Below are 17,143 nucleotides of genomic sequence, written 5' to 3'. Positions count from 1 at the left end.
GCGCCCGGTTTTTTTTCTTTTTAAACATTCTTTGTAATTTTTTGTTTGTGAGTTCAACTTGCCTTATTTTAAACAGGTTTGTTTTCTTTCCTTCTTTCCTTATTCTTTCTAGTAAGGCAGTTTTGAAATTGCCCCAGCCTGAATTTCTGAAATCCTCAGCTCTGAGGAAGGTCTTACAGTAGGATCTTTTGGAGAAATTTCCTCTAGTCCTTAAGCCAGGATGTGGTGGTCTTATTGTTGGTTGCACAGATATTTCTAATTCTTTTTTTTTTTTTTTTTAAGATTTTATTTATTTATTTGGGGGAGAGAGAGAGAGTAAGAGTGTGCAGGGGCAGGGGGACTGAGAAGCAGACTCCCCACTGAGCAGGGAGCCTGACCGGACACTGGGATTATGACCTGAGCCTAAGGCAGACAATCAAGGCAGACAATCAACCGACTGAGCCACCCAGGCGCCCCTGATATTTCTAATTCTTCCCTTCATTGCAGGCAAGCACTTTGTTTTCATTTGAAACTGGACTTGTGAATTGAGCTTTTTCAGCCTCTTCCTATCTAGAAAACACGGTACCTTTGTTTTAAGTAGTGAGTCTGACTCTTGTTTACTGTCTCACTTGAGGTATCTGGGGTTTCATTCCTCCCAGGGAGAGTTGGGTTTTTTTACCTCAGTGCCTGTTTCCGCTTTCAGATTCCTGAGTTCCTCCTGGCTTAGCCCCACCCCAGTTCATTAATGGGAGTTGTTTTTGGAAGGGCCCGAATTCTCTGCTTTATCTTTCTTTTAATTACTGTATTCATCTATACAAGGTCAACTCTTCTTTTCCCTTTCTAGCCCTTCATTTGTACATATAAGAGTCATCTTTTTTTTTTTTTTTTTAAGATTTTATTTATTTATTTGAGAGTGAGAGCGAGAGTGAGAGCACAAGCCGAGCCAGGAGACAGAGGGAGAGGGAGAAGCAGGCTTCCCACTGAGCAGGGAGCCCAATTTGGGGCTCAGTCCCAGGACGCTGGGATCATGACCTGAGCCGAAGGCAGACACTGAACTGACTGAGCCACTCAGGCGCCCCTAGAATCATCTTATTTTTAGTAATTGAAACAGACTTTAAGTTACAGAAAGTCTAGTTCTAATCTTATATCCAATTTAATGATTTCCCCTTCCCTCATTCTCATTTTGATAGGGATGGTGGTGGTTTGTTCTTTTAATCCTCACTCTTAGGCTTACTTTCAGGGTTGAAGAAGAAAGAGGAAAGGGGACAGTTTTACTTGAATGATGCTGTTGTAATCCAGGATGGTGTCATGGCCTGTATATAAGTGCTAGCTCTTTTGTGCTTAACTCTGTTTTTTTTTTTTTCAAAGGCCCTCATAGAACTGATCACTTCCTCACATAGGCAGTTTACTTCATATTTCACCTTTGGCAACACTCTTCTTTCCTTTATTCCTGGCTCAGCTCTTGCTCAAGAGTTCATTTGTATTGTGTTGATCATCTTACCTTGGTACAATTGTCTCATGGGTGGAGTTCCATTGAATGGGCTTTAAGCAGGACTTCTGCTTGGCCCAAGGAAGCACATGCATTTTTTTTTTTCCTCTCAACTTTTTATTTTGGAAAACTTGAAACCCACAGAAAAATTGAAAGAATGGTGGATGAATAGCCATATGCCCTACCCCTAGACTTTCTACCTGTTAATATTTTGCCTGTTTGCTAACATTTATTTTCTTGGCTGAAATTATTGAGGATCATAATGCAGATATTATATTAGTATATCCCTAAATACTTAAGCATGTATCTCCAAAAATCAGACATTCTTGTACATATTTATCACACTCAAAGTTAAACAATGACATGATACTATTATCTAATACATAGGTGATACATTTTCCCAAATGTTTCAATAAATGCTGTTTATAGCTGTTTTTCTTCCTGATCCAAGATCCAATGAAGATTTAGTTGTTTTTTTTTTTTTAAAGATTTTATTTATTTATTTTAGAAAGAGACAGGGAGAGCAGAAGGAGAGGTACAAGGAGACTCCACGATGAGCGTGGAGCCCAAAGCATGGCTCGATCCCATGACCCTGAGATGATGACCCAAGCTGAAACGAAGAGTTGGATGCTTAACTGACTGAGCCACCCAGTTGTACCTTGTCCAACTGCTGGTCTTTTTTCTCCTTGTTACTAAGGTTGGCTCCAGTCAACTCATTGAGTTTAGACTTCTGTATGCTAAAGGAGGCACTGCCCTGCATGGGAAATATATTTACATATACTCCTAAACTTACACATTGATGTATCAGATAACCCCTGTGTTCCCTGATGTAAGCCTAGTAGTTTCTGATGTTCAGCAACCCCCTACCACAAAGTAAGATGCCATTCTCCCCTTTCACAGGTTCTTTTAGAGCCTCCATTTACTTGATGGTGATTTTGCAAAGCCCTACTCTCCTGGGGAGAAGAAGAGAAAAGTTAGAGTGCACTTGTATCCTTTAAGTTTTCTTGCAGAATGTTTTTGTGGAATTGTCTTTTATGGTCTTGATAATCTGGCATTCTCAGGTTCTTTTTTAGTAAGTCCTGCTCAGATCTTTAGAATGTGAGATGTGTTAATTTGCTAGGACGGCTGTTACAACTGGGTGACAACCAGAAATTTTGTCTCACAGTTCTAGAGACTAGAAGTCCAAGAGATCAAGGTGTAGACAATATTGCTTGCTTCTGAGAGCTATGAGAAAGAACTTGTTCCATGCCTCTCACTAGTTTCTGGTGGTTTGCTGACAGTCTTTGGATTGCAGAAGCATCACCTGGTCTCTGCCTTCATCTTCATGTGTTCTCCTTGTGTAGGTATCTGTGTCCAAGTTTACCCCTTTTGTTAGGATGTTAGTCATATTCAATTAAGTATCTACCCTACTCTCTGGTATGATCTCACCCCTACTTAACTAATTACATCTGCAGCCATCCTGTTTCCAAATAAGATCACATCCTGAGGTGCTACAGCCATCCTGTTTCCAAATAAGATCACATCCTGAGGTGTTAGGACTTTAACGTAAGAATTTGGGGGTGGGACACACACAATGTGGGTACTTTTTAACTCTGTTCTTCAGAAATTCTGAAACAGTTCAACATTCTTGTATATATGGGCTTCATTTAATTTCATATGAATGGTTTTTTCTTAGTTTTGTATGGTACAGACTGAATATTTGTGTCCCCCAAAGTCCATATGTTGAGAATTAATCCCCAGTGTGATGGTGTTTGGAGGTGAGGTTTTTGGGAGGTGATAAGGTCATGAAGGTGAAGCCCTCATGAATGGGATTAGAGCCCTTATAAAAAGGTTCCAGAGAGGATCCCTCATGCACTCCTCTTGTTGTGAGGATACACTGAAAAAAAAAAAATGGTCTCTGAACTAGAAAGCCAACCTTCACCGGACACCAAATCTGCCAGTGCTTTTTTTTGGATTTCCCAGCTTCTAGAACTGTGAGAAATAAATTTCTGTTGTTGATAAGCCACACAGTCAATGTTATTTATGTTACAGAAACCTGAATAGACTAAGGCACATAGTGTGTAGTTAAAAAAACTTCTGTCATGTGTTCATGTTGGGACCACAGGAGATGAACTACCACCAGTTATCACCATCTTTTGTCTAAAAACATTGCTATTCACATCTTTAAATTTTCATTTATTTATTTATGAAGATTTTATTTATTTGAGAGAGAGAATGTGTGCACGTGAGTGGGGGCAGGGGCAGAGGGGGAGTGCAGAGCCTGATGTGGGGCTCGATCTCACGACCCTGAGATCATGACCTGAGCTGAAACCAAGAGTTGGACGCTTAACCGACTGAGCTACCCAGGTGCACCCACATTTTTAAAAATTTATGATGAAAATTTCAAAATTACTTGAAGTATAGAGAATATATATAATGAAACTGCAATATGCTCATTAACCAGCTTCAACAAATTCTAATATTCCATATTTTTGCTTCTTCTGTTCTTCCTATCACCACCATCACTTCTTCTTTTGATGATGTTATTTTAAAAAAAAAATCCCACAAGTGACACTGATTCACTCTTAGGGAAGATAACAATTGGAACAATGGAAAAAGGCTTGAAAACAAGCTTATGAGATGGTTTTACACTAGTAGATTTTTATAGTGTTAGTGTTAAAGATGAAAAGTGCCCGAAATGCCTTTGCTCCAGTGGTTTCAAATTAGTTTTAGCCAAGAAATCCTTTGAATTAAATTTACCTGGAATTCTAAATAAAGGTCCATAAGAAGATCATTGTGAGGAGACCAAAACACCACCACCGTTTCCATACCCATAGATAAGTCACATGTGTCTGGAATCCTTTGGGCTCTGTACCAAGGTAAAGAGATTTGTCCAAAGTTGTACAGCTGGGTGGTTTCAGAGATAGGACTGAGACACAGATCTCTTGTACAGAAATTCTTTTTGTTCTTACTACCTCTTTTAACAGTTGTCAAAAGAATTTTTGCTTACTTGGATCCCAGACACAAGATATGTAAGTGAAACATGGACTTCATTCTTCTAGGAAAAGCATGGAACCTTCTAAACAGTGGCAATTCCTTTGCTTTGCTCTAACTCAGTATTAGATCAACAAATGGTCTAAGCTTTGAGCTTTCCCACAGCAGAGGAATTGGGTTGAGAGTCTCCGGTTCTTTAAAAAAAAAAAAATACATTTAGAATACCCTGGGTTTCTAAATGGAATTGTTTTCTTCATTTTAGTTTCTTGTTCGTTGCTAGTGTACAGATATACAGTTGATTTTTGTATATTGATCTTGTATCTTGCAACTATGCTGAACTAGGTAATATCTAGTTACCTAATTATCTAGTTATCTAATACATAGGTGATACATTTTCCCTAAATTCTGAGTTTAGCTAAGGTTTTTTTAACTTTATTGAGACATTTTTATATATTATAAAATTCATTTATTGTTAAGTGTACAATTCCAGGATTTTTAGAAATGTATGGAATTGCATAATCATCACCACAATCCAGTTTTAGAATGTTTTCATCATCCCAAAAAGTTCCCTTGTGCTGGTCTACACTTAAGTAATGCTCCTACCCTCCCACTCTCAGGCAACCACTGATCTATTTTCAGTTTCTATAATTGCTTTTTCTAGACATTTCATATAAATGGAATTATACAATATGCAGAGGTTTACCTCTGGCTTCTTTCATCTAACATAATGTGTTTTTTTTTTAAGAATACTGTTTTTATTATTTTTATTTTTTTTTAGGAAGAGGGAGAGAGGGAGGAAGGGCAGCAGTAGAGGAAGAGAGAGCATCTTAGGCAGGCTCCATGCCCAGTGTAGAGCCTGACATGGGGCTCGATCTCACAATCCTGAGGTCATGACCACAACCCTGAAATCAAGCTGAAATCAAGAGTCGGATGCTTAACCAACTGAGCAGGTGTGCCTAACGGTGTTTTTGAGTTCATCCATGGATCCTAGTATGTTCCTTTTAATTGCCAAGTAATAGTCCATTGTATGGATATACACAATTTGTTTACCTGTTCACAAGTTGGTGGAAATTTGAATTGTTTCCATGTCTGGGCTACTGTGAATAATGTTGTGAACATTCCTGTACATGTCTTTGTGTGGACATAAGGTATCATTTCTCTTGGATAGACTGCTAGGAGGAAAATTGCTGGATTGTATGATAAATTTACATTTTAACTTTTCGAGGAATTGGCAGACTGTTTTCCAGAGTGGAAATGCATGAGGGTTCCAGTGTCTCCACATCCTCTCTAACACTTGTTATTTTGTCTTTTTGATTATAGCCACTGTAGTGAGTGAATAGTGGTATCTCACTGTGGTTTTCATTTGCATTTTCTTGAGGGCTGTTGATGTTGAGAATCTTCTTTCTTTCTTTTTTTTTTTTTTAAAGATTTATTTATTTATTTATTTGACAGAGAGAGAGAGAGAGACAGCGAGAGGGGGAACATAAGCAGGGGGAGTGGGAGAGGGAGAAGCAGGCTTCCCGCTGAGTAGAGAGCCCGATGTGGGGCTCTATCCCAGGACCCTGGGATCATGACCTGAGCTGAAGGCAGATGTTTAACGACTGAGCCACCCAGGAGCCCTGATATTGAGAATCTTTTCATGTGCTTATCAGCTATTTCTGTATTGTCTGTGGAGAAATGTCTATTCAACCTTTTGCCCATTTTTATATGGGTTACTTGTCTTTTTATTATTGTTTTAAAAGAGTTCTTTGTATATTTTGGATTCTTGTCCTTTATCAGATTTATGATTTACAATTTTCTCCTAATCTTTGCCTTCTCTTTTCACTTCTATATTGTGTCTTTTTTTTTAAGATTTTATTTATTTTATTTGAGAGAGAGAGAGTGCATGTGAGCAGGGGGAGGGGCAGAAGGAAGGGGGAGAGAGAGAATCTCAAGTAGACTCCCTGCTGAGCGCAGAGCTCTATGTGGGGCGGGATCTCATTACCCTGAGATCATGACCTGAGCTGAAACCAAGAGTTGGATGTTCAACCAGCTGAGCCATCCAGGCACCCCCCATATAGTGTCTTTGGAAACTCAAACATCTTATTGTGATAAAGTCTAACTTATCAAGTTTTTTCTTTTATGGATTGTGCCTTTGGTGTCATATCCTAAGAACATTTTGCCAACCCAAACTCAGAGATATTTTTTCCCCTATGTTTTCATCAAATATTTGCAGTTTTAGTTCTTAATGCTTATGTCTATTAACCATTTTGATTTAATTTTTATGTATGGTGTGAGGTAAAGGTCGAATAACTTCATTTGCATATATATTTAATTGTCTTGGCACCATTTTTTGAAAAGATTATTCTTTTTTCCATTGATTTGTGTTGGCAAAAATCAACCATGAATGAAATTCTGAGCTCTCAATTCTTTTCTGTTGATTTACATGTCTATCTTTGTGTTGGTACCACTCTCTTGGTTACTGCGACTTAAAGTAAGTTTTTAAGTCAGATGGTGTTTATCCTCCAACTCTTATTTTTTTCAAAAGCTATCCTAACTTTTTTGAATTTCCGTATAAATTTTAGGATTGGCTTGTCAGTTTCTACCAAAAAAAAAAAGCCTGCTGGAAATTAGATTGTGAATGCATTAAGTTTGTAGATCCGTTTGGAAAGAATTGCCATCTTGACAATATTAGTGTTCCAATCCATGCATATGAAATGTGTTTTCATTTATTTAGATCACCATTAATTTATTTTAGTTTTAAGTGTACAAGTTCTGCCTGTCCTTTATTAAGTTTATTCTTAAGTTTTTATTCTTTGTGATATTATAAATGGAATTGTTTTAATTTCAACTTCCTATTGTTCATTGCATAGTATATAGATACACTTGATTTTTGTATGTTGATCTTGTATCCTTCAACTTTGCTGAACTTATTTATTACTTTCTAGGATTCTAGGAAATCTAAGATTCTATCATCTGCATGTAAAAACCTCTTTCTTTTTACCTCTTCCTTTCCAGTCTGGGTACCATTGATTTACTTTTCTATTCTTTTCCTTTTTAAATTTTTTTTCCTTACTGCATAAATTAGAAGCTTTAGTACAGTATTGAGCAGAAGTGGGAACAGTGAACATCCTTGTCTTGTTTCTGTCTTATGGAAGAAAGCATTCAATCATTTGTCATTAAATATGATCTTAGCTGTTGGTATTTTGTAAATGTCGTTATCAGATTAAGGATGTTCTTATCTATTCCTCATTTGTTAAGAGTTTTTTTTTTTTTAACCATGAATGGTGTTGCATTTGCCAAATGCATTTTCTGCCTTTATTGAGATGATCATGTGGTTTTCTTCTGCTAATATATTACCTTAATTGATTTTGGAATGTTAAACCAACTTTGCATTCCTTGGGTAAATCCCACTTGGTCATGGTGGCCAATCCTTTTTATTTCTTACTTAATTTCTTGTTATGTCTTTGGTATGGTTCAGTATTAAGGTAGTAATGGTCTTCTAGGATGAGTCAGGGAATGTTGCCTCTTCCTCTGTTTCTGTAATAGTTTGTTGAAGATTGGCATTATTTCTTCTTTTAAATATTTGATAGAATTTACCATTTGGGCCTTAGTTTTTCTTTGTGAGATTTTTAATTACAAATTCAGTTTCTTTTATGTGTCTATTCAGATTTTGTGTCTTCTATAGTAAGCTTTGGTCGTTTGTACCTTTCAAGGAGTTTTTCCATATCATCTAAGTTGTTGAATTTATTGGCATAAAGTTTCTAATGTTCCCTTATACCATTTTATTTATTTATTTTCAAGTAAGTTCTACAGCCAACATGGGGCTTGAACTCACGACCCCAAGATCAAGAGCTACATGCTCCACTGACTAAGCCAACCAGGTGCCCCTCTTATACCATTTTAATATGTGTAGGATCTGTAATGATGTCACCTTTCTTATTCCTGATATTGGTAAATATGTATTCTTTTTTTCCTTATCAGTTTAGCTAGAGATTATCAATTATGTTGAGCTTCTCAAAGAACTAGCTCTTGGTTTAATTTGTTTTCTCTGTTGTTTTTTCCTTTTGATCTTTGTTATTTTCTACCCTCCTCTTCCTTTGCATTTAATTTGTTCATCTCTTTGTAGTTTATCAAAGTATAAGCTTAGGTCACTGATTTGAGAACTTTATTCTTTTCTAATATAGATATTTAGTACTATAAATAATTCCTCTAAGTATTACATTAGTGGGATCCTTAAAAATTTGAATATGTTATACTTTCATTTTCATTTAGTTCAAAATACTTTTCTAGTCTTCCCTTTGGTATCTTTTTCGAGCCATTTGTTAATTTAGCCTTATATAGTTTCCAAATGTTTGAGGATTTTCCAGGCATCTTTCTATTTTGGATTTCTAATTTAATTCTGCCCTGGTCAAAGAACATATAATTTGTATGACTTGAATCCTTTTGAATTTATTGAGTCTTATTTTATGGCCCAGAATATGGTCTTAGTGGTTATTTTGTGCGCACTTGAGAAAAACATGTATTTTGCTGTTTTGAGTATAGTGTTCTATAAATGTCAATAAGGTAAAGTTGTGGTTCGTGTTGTTCAAATCTACTATAACCTTGCTGATTTTCTGCCTGGTTGTTCTATCACTTATTGAAAGGGGGGTATTGAAATCTCCAATTGTAATTATTTGTCCCATTACTCTTTGTAGGTCTTTCAGTTTTGGCTTCATGTATTTTGAAGCTTTGTCGTTAAGTTCATAAATATTTAGTATTATTCTCTGGATTAAGTGACTCCTTTATCCTGATAAAATGATCATCTTCATGTTAAGTACTGTTCTCTGCTCTGAACTCTACTCTGATATCAATATATTCAGCCAGGTTTTCTTTCAACTAGTGTTAGCTTGATAGATCTTTTTCTGTCTTTTTATCTTCATTTTTTAATTTATTTTCTGTCTTATTTTTAATTTCTTTGTTTCTTCATATTTAAATTGTTTAGATAGGCAGTATATAATTGGATTTTGCTTTTTAAATCTTAAATGACAATCTCTGCATTTAAATGTTAGACCATTTCCATGTATTGTGATTATTGCTATGATTAAGTTTAAGTCTCATCTTTGTTGTTTTCTGTTTGTCCCATGTTATTCCTGTCTTCCTCTCTTTCTGCCTTCTTTTTTATTAATCAGGTTTTATTTTAAAAAAAATTCCATTTATGTCTTTTCTGTGTTTTTTTGTGTTTTGTGTTGTTTTTACTTTAATGGTTGCTTTAGCATATACAACTTACCCCAGTCTACATTTAAGGGATATTATACCGTTTCATGTATAGTATAAGAACCTTACTGTAGGATACTTCCATTTCTACTCCCTAGCCTTTTTACTATCATTTGTCAAGCATTTTACTTTGTGTACATTATAAATCCCATTGTACATTGTTCATTTTACTTCTGCCTATAGGTTTTTCTTTCATGTTTTATTAGTACAGGTCTTTGGTCATGAATTTTTTTGTATGAATGACTTTTTATTTTGATTTTTTTGCTTTATTAAGATATAATTCACATGCTCTAGCATTCACCATTTAAAGTGAACATTCAGTGTTTTTAGTACATTCATAGGATTATGCAGCCTTTATCACAGTTTTATTTTAGGACATTTTTGTCCCCCTAGAAGAAACCCCATACCCTTTAGCAGTTGTTTTGATCACAGTTCCTATTCACTCTTATAGGGGAGGTATCTCCAACCCTAAATATTACAAAATGGCTGAACATACAACACCCAACACTGGGCAGATGAAATAGACAGCAGTTTGTTAGTCACATATACTCATAGCTCAAGGGAGGGGAAAACCTCACAACATACAGGGCCATGTGGGTGTTCTACTTGGGAGCAAAGTGAATAAGCATGAGCTGTGGGAGGCAGGCATTATAGTAACATGAGGATGAGGTGACTCCTGGTTCCCACCCGAAGATGTAATTGCTTGTTTGAATAATTTCACAGGCCAGCAGGGAATTTCTAAATAGAACTAGGTAGAATGCAGCTGGTACAGCTAGATGGGGAACTTTTCTTTTTTTTTAAAGATTTTATTTTTAAGTAATCTCTACACCCAACATGGGGCTCAAACTCAAACCCCAGGATTAAGAGTTGTATGCTCTACTGACTGTGCCAGCCAGGCGCCTGGGGATCTTTTCCACTGGATGGGAGCGAGGGGATTGGAAGCAGCATATCTGGTAAGAGCAAGGGAATGCTTGATTAGGTGTTTGGGGCCCTGTGAGGCCCAAGGTGTCAAGGCAGCACTTAATATTGAATCTTAATTTCATGGCTCACCCCACAGCAGTCAGTCTGCATTCTACCTTGTCTCCTCCTCCAGCCCCTGGCAGCCACAAATCTACTTTCTATCTTTATGGATTTGCCTATTCTGGACAGTGGACTCATAGGTCGTATTTTGTGTCTGGCTTTTTCCCCTTAACATCATGTTTTCAAGGGTCATCCATGTTGTAGCATGTGTCAGTACTTCACACCTTTTTATTGCTGATTAAGAATCCATCCTATGGTTATATCACTTTTTATTTCTCCATTCCTCAGTTGATGGGCATTTGAGTTGCTTCCACTTTTTGGCTGTTACGAAGAACGCTGCTGTGAACATTTGTGTACACATTTTTTTGTGGATGTATGTTTTTGTTTTTCTTAGGTATATGCCTCACTTTTCCTTTGTTCTTTAAATAAGTTTTTTTTTTTTCCTGGATGTAAAATTTGGGTTGTTAATTTTTTTTCTTTCAGTGATTTCAAGATCCCCTTCTGTCCTCCAGTGTGCACTATTTCTGATGAGAAATCTGCTGTCGTCTCTATCTTTATTCCTTTGAACATATGTCTTAGGCTGCTTTTAAGATTTTCTTTTTATCATTGGTTTTAGGCAGTTTGATTATGATGTGCTTTGGTGAGTTTCCTTCATATTGTTTGTGTTTAGGGTTTGTTGAGATTCTAGGATCTATGAGTTTACAGTTTTCATCAAATTTAGAAAATCCTCAGCCATTATTTCTTTAAAAATTTGTTTGGTCCCATTCCCACTTTGGGACTCCAGTTATTCATACAGTACACTGCTTGAAGTTGTCCCACAGCTCACTGAGATTCTTTTCATTTTGGGGGGATTCTTTTTTCTCTGTGTGTTTTATTTTGTATAATTTGTATTGCTGGGCTTTCAAATTCAGTACCTTTTCTTTTTTTTTTTTAAAGATTTTATTTATTTATTTGACAGAGAGGGACACAGCGAGAGAGGGAACACAAGCAGGGGGAGTGTGAGAGGGAGAAACAGGCTTCCCGCGGAGCCAGGGAGTCCGATGTGGGGCTCGATCCTAGGACCCTGAGATCATGACCTGAGCCGAAGGCAGACGCTTAACGACTGAGCCACCCAGGCGCCCCTTCAGTACCTTTTCTAATGTCAAATCTGCTGTCAATCCCATTCAATGTATTTTTCATCTCCATTATCTCAAGAAGTTTGATTTGGGTCTTTTATATTTTCTATGTCTCTGCTTAACTTCGTGAACATATGGAATACAGTTATAGCTGTTTTAATGTCTTTCTCTGCTAATTCTAATGTTAGTTTCTATTGATTGATTATTCTCTTAAATATGGGATATTTTTTTCTGCCTCTTTGCATTCCTGGTAATTTTTCAGTGGGTGCCTGACATTTTGAAATTTCCTTTGTTGGATGCTAGGTAATTTTATGTTCCTCTAAATCTTCTTGAGCTTTGTTTTAGGATGCAGTTATTACTTGGAAACAGTTTGGTCCTTTCAAGTCTTTTATGATGTGTTAGGTGGGTCTGTTGCCATTATTCTCCACTACTGAGGCAAGACCTTTCTGAATATTCAGTGCCTTGTGAATTATGTGTTTTTACAGTGTGGAAACAGGCACTGTGGCCCATTGTAAGTGCCTCTAGTTCTCTCCCCAGCCAAACGGAAAGACGAAATCCTGTTGGATGGTTCTTTCCCCAGCCTCAGGGAGTTTCCTCACACATGTTCTCTGATCATTGCTCTGCTGAATACTTTTGGGGAACCCTCTGCAGATCCTTAGGATTCTCTCTGTGAAATACTGCTTTCTCCCTTCTGGTACTCTCTCTCATGACTCTGGCTCCCTTAGTCTTTCTAGACTCTCAGCCTCATCTTCTCAGCTAAGGGACTCCTCCATGTTCTGCCTCATTTCACCTTTTCTGCACCACTGCGTGGAAATTCTCTCAAGGCTGTCATAGGGCTTACCCTTTTGTTTCTCGAATCTCTGTTATCTGATGTCTAAATATCTTGAAAATAGTTTCTTTTTCTCCCCTTTGGTTATTTCAGGGTGGAGGGGATGCTAAATCAAGTCCCTTTTGCACCATTTTTGGCTGGGAAAGAAGTCTATCCAAAAGGTTTTGACAGATGACTAAACCAGTTGGGATATGACCTCTTACGTGGATTTTTTTTTTTTAACAGGTATTTTTGTTAGTATTTAAATTCATGATAAATTTCTTGGGCTAAGTTAGTTTTCTTTCACCCTTACAGCTTGCCTCTGAATATTGATTTGCTAGATAGTCCAGACTTATTGGAAACAACCATTGATGATGTAATTGGGGCACCTGACACTCTGGAAATACCGCAAGCACCAGATGAAGTTAACATAGTCACCAGGCAAACTGGATTGGAAGGAACTAAAGAGGAATGTGGGAGTAAGTAAATGTTCTATGTAACATCAGGGACAATTTTTATTTTATATCTCTTTAAAATTAGCTATTTAAATCTGTTCCTTCAAGAATATTATGCAATAGTTGAATTTTAAAATTTAATGAAGAATAGGTATGCCTTCTTTTTGGCTTGAGGGTCCATTGAAATAGTTAAGATCACACAATTAGGACAATTAAACATTTGTATCATTTATAAGTCATTAAACATTCATGAATTTTCAGACATGCTTTTTACTTTGTTTCTTGGATGAAAATTAAGAGAAAAAGGCTTCCTTAAAGATTTTTCTATAGCACAGGATTTAGTAAATGTTTGACTATTCCATTGGCTCCTAGAAAATATTTTGTTATTAATGAGGAATCTTGTTCCCCGGACCTGCAAAAATACGTAATCCAGGAAGAGTGCTGCTTTTCTTAACTTTTTAAAAGGTTAAAAGGGAACAGTAAGTTGCATATTGAAAATTTCTATGTATTTGTGAATTTGGTTTGATTTAGTAAAGCATAAACTGCCTTTAAATAGGAGCTTTCTATTGAATCTCAGTGTAATATGTGTTCATTTAAAAGCACCTCGTATTTATGTGGCTATTGCCAATTTTGATTTCTCTCACTGAAGTCAGACACCATCTTTAAACAGCTCATAGGGAACTGCCAGCGAGTACGCTCTTGTCTCTAAAGAGCATAGAATACAGCAATGGTATGTAGTAATTTAAAATAGAAAGTGTTAATGAAAAGTTACTCAGCGCTTCTGCTTAATAGAACATGCTTAAGTATTACTGCTAATTGGCTTTAAAAATTTATTCCTTTGTTCCTTAAGTAATCACTACAAATAGATAGTGAAGCAAGTGTTCTTAGCCCGAAGCAGGACTAGCTTAATACAGGGTATTTCCAGGGTTAAAATAAAAATAGTCTTCCTTATAGAAGTGGCAGTATTGATTTTATATGTACATTCCATTTTGTATCCATTATACGAATGCAAAAAAAATTTTTTCCTCTCTTTCAGTACTGCCATAGCATAGTGTTAGCAAACCACATTTATTTAGTATATACTTTACAGGAAATTGCTTTGGTTTTGGAGAACATGGTAGAATGAACTTAGGCAAATGCCTAGGAAAGAAAGGAGCAAGTAAGATGTAATAACTCTCCAAATATCGGAAAGCCTGATATATCAAAGAATTTATTTTATGGTGCTTTATTGGTGAATCTTGGATCAGCAACTTCAAAGGATAGGGAAGCAGATTTAGAATCAGTATAGAGGAGACTTTTAAAAATCTTTCTGCCATATATCAGAAATAGATACATAATAGTGAGTGAGTACCCTCATTACAAAAGGTACTCAAGCAGAGCTTAAATGACATTAAAGTTGTGACAGAAGAAATTATTGGGTAGTGTGGTGGTTTCATTAATAAGACTTAGTTCAGATTTATAGCATTTGTTCAAAGTCATTCAGTGAAAATAGAGTGTTTTGATATTAAGAATTAAGGTCTTATAATCCTGGTATCCAATTTATTCTGTATTTTCTTTTGGCTCTAATGTCAAAATCCTGATTCACATGGGTAAGTAGTTATAAATAGTTAACTTTTTAAAAAATAGCTTATCCTATTATTTTAGGATTTTCCTCAGCCAAACAGAAGTAGCACAAGAAGCTTTATTTCAACCAGAAAACCCCCCAAAACCCAATTTTGGGGGTTTTAATTTTTTGGGTATGTATTGGCATAAGCTAAAGTATTCATGCTCTCAACATCATCATGTTAAAATTTAGTATTGCATAATTTGAAGCATTAAGAAAACCAGGAGAAAAAAAAAAAACCAGGAGATGGCAATTAAGTATGTAATTGGAGGCACCTGGGTGGCTCAGTCGGTTAAGTGTCTGACTCTTGATTTGGGTTCAGGTCATGATCTCACCTAAGATTGAGCTCCATGATGGGACTAGAGCCTGCTTAACATTCTCTCTCTGCCCCTCCCGCGACCCCCTCTTTAAAAAAAGGATGTAAACGAATATGGAAGATTTTGTGAAGATCAGTGTTGAATTCGTGATTCTCAGTTTTGTACATTAAAATCACCTGGAAAGTTTTAAAAACTACCAGTACCAGAAACCTACCTCTGGAAATTCTGTTATCATGGTTCTAGGATCAGCTCTGGGAATCAGTATTCCTTAAAAGCTCCACATCTGATTCTAATGTGTAGCCAAGAGAGGGATCCACTGGGTTAATTAATGGACACTTTTATAAGATCTCTTTGACCAGGAGAAAATGATTTCATAATTTTTCCCTCCTTTTTACTGGATTAAATAGAAATTACTAGGCATTCAACAGCTTTTTTTTTTTTTTTTGTCAAGTGACAGTTTAAAAATTTAAACTCATACCAAATTCATCCCTGCACGGTAAGATTATTGGAGTGGTTAATTTTTTTTTTAAAGATTTTATTTATTGGATGCCTGGGTGACCTCAGTTGGCTAAGCGTCTGCCTTTGGCTCAGGTCATGATCCCAGGGTCCTGGGAGTCCCACATCGGGCTCCCTGCTCCTCGGGGAGTCTGCTTCTCCCTCTGCCCCTCCCTCCATTCTCTCTCTCTCTCAAATAAGTAAATAAATTTTTAAAAAAGATTTTATTTGAGAAAGAGAGAATAAGTGAGGGGGAAGGGCAGATGGAGAGGGAGAAGCAGGCTCCCCAAGGAGAAGCAGGCTCCCTGGTGGGCAGGGAGCCCGATGCAGGGCTTGATCCCAGAACCCTGGGATCATGACCTGAGCCAAAGGCATACACTTAACCTACTGAGCCACCCAGGTGTCCCTAGAGTGGTTAATTTAAGTAGAGTTCATTTAAAACTGAATTGTGTTTAATATATTATCTTTTCAATGGTTAGAGAAATTTATTTGTAATGTGTTTTGCAGCTAGGCAGAACATAATAAAGACAAAAGGCTTGTCCTGCATCACACCTTGTGTTATCAATATATACTCTGTTGAATCAGTGAATGAATAAATGTATGTCCTTCATCTGTTTGCTCCACAGAAGTGTAGTTTTAGGGAGTGTATAGTCAGGGCTAAGGAAAGAAAGTGGCAAAGTACTGAGGTTCGGCAGGAGGCGCTTGCATTGTGGTTATGGAAGAATCATGTCACAGGTGTTCTCTGCCTTTTCTTGGTATCTTTTGGCTTGTAAGCCTTCTTAACTACACATGCTATTGAGATTCCATATCTATTGGCTTTCTACGAGTGGTATAGATACAAGGCAATGTTCCTGTAATTTAGGTTAACTCTTAAATAGTTACCTGGTTATAGAAAGAAAATATATTTATCCTGTGGTCTTATGGTTTATTCCATTTAATTATTGATAACTGGTATTGGGAAAAAAACTTAAGTGTATGCCTTCACACAGCTGTAACAGCCTGGCAGACTAAGAGGCCATGTTGCCATTTTTTCCAGCATTAAAAGATGCCTCACAGAAGCTCAAACACCTTGAGATGGAAAGCAGTCCATTGCCGTCTTCACGTCCCAACATGGATGTCAACATCAACAGCCAGGTATTCCGATTGCTCCTTCATATACCTGCAGACATCTCCAGACCTCCGAGAAAGCCCTGCTTTCCAACGCTGATACTTTCTCTTTCCTTTTTCTGGGGAATGTGTGTGTGCCGACTTCTTTCAGACCTATTTCAAAGGCACAATTCATGGATGTTCATGGATGTTCAGGAGGAGAGGAGGAAACTCAGGCAGTGATAGGAACTCTAAGGTCATCTCTTGAGTGTTTTGCAACATGCATGCAAAGTGTTGTGGCTGCTTTAAACTTATTTTGATTTAGCTCATCCTTTTCCTAATTCTGTTCAATAGGTCTTGATGTAGTTGAAGGTGACAGCCTTTTAAAATTACAGAAGGATTTGAGGCACTTGGGTGGCTCAGTTGGTTGAGTGTCTGACTCTTGGTTTCGGCTCAGGTCGTGATCTCGGAGTTCTGGGATCAAGCCCTGCACTAAGTGGGGAGTCTGCTTGAGATTCTCTCCTCTCCCTCAGTCCCTTCCCCTGCGCCCCCAGGCCCCACGTGCACA

The 17,143-nt window shown here is 37.1% G+C and overlaps 1 protein-coding gene across 4 annotated transcripts in view; it reads left to right on the top strand.

Moving 5' to 3' along the window:
* Positions 1 to 17,143, top strand: part of EPB41L5 (erythrocyte membrane protein band 4.1 like 5) — a 143,116-nt gene that overhangs the window by 96,870 nt on the left and 29,103 nt on the right. For all 4 annotated transcript variants that reach the window (XM_064586415.1, XM_064586414.1, XM_064586416.1 and 1 more), the window contains 2 exons: positions 12,935 to 13,098; positions 16,526 to 16,623. In XM_064586415.1, coding sequence (XP_064442485.1) covers positions 12,935 to 13,098; positions 16,526 to 16,623 — 262 coding nt within the window. The remainder of the gene's footprint in view (positions 1 to 12,934; positions 13,099 to 16,525; positions 16,624 to 17,143) is intronic.

This window comes from Mirounga angustirostris, unplaced genomic scaffold (assembly GCF_029215605.1).
Source record: "Mirounga angustirostris isolate CCGP_5_RB_7025 unplaced genomic scaffold, mMirAng1.0.hap1 SCAF_3, whole genome shotgun sequence".
Lineage (NCBI taxonomy): Eukaryota > Metazoa > Chordata > Mammalia > Carnivora > Phocidae > Mirounga > Mirounga angustirostris.
This window is presented reverse-complemented; position numbering and strand designations above follow the sequence as displayed.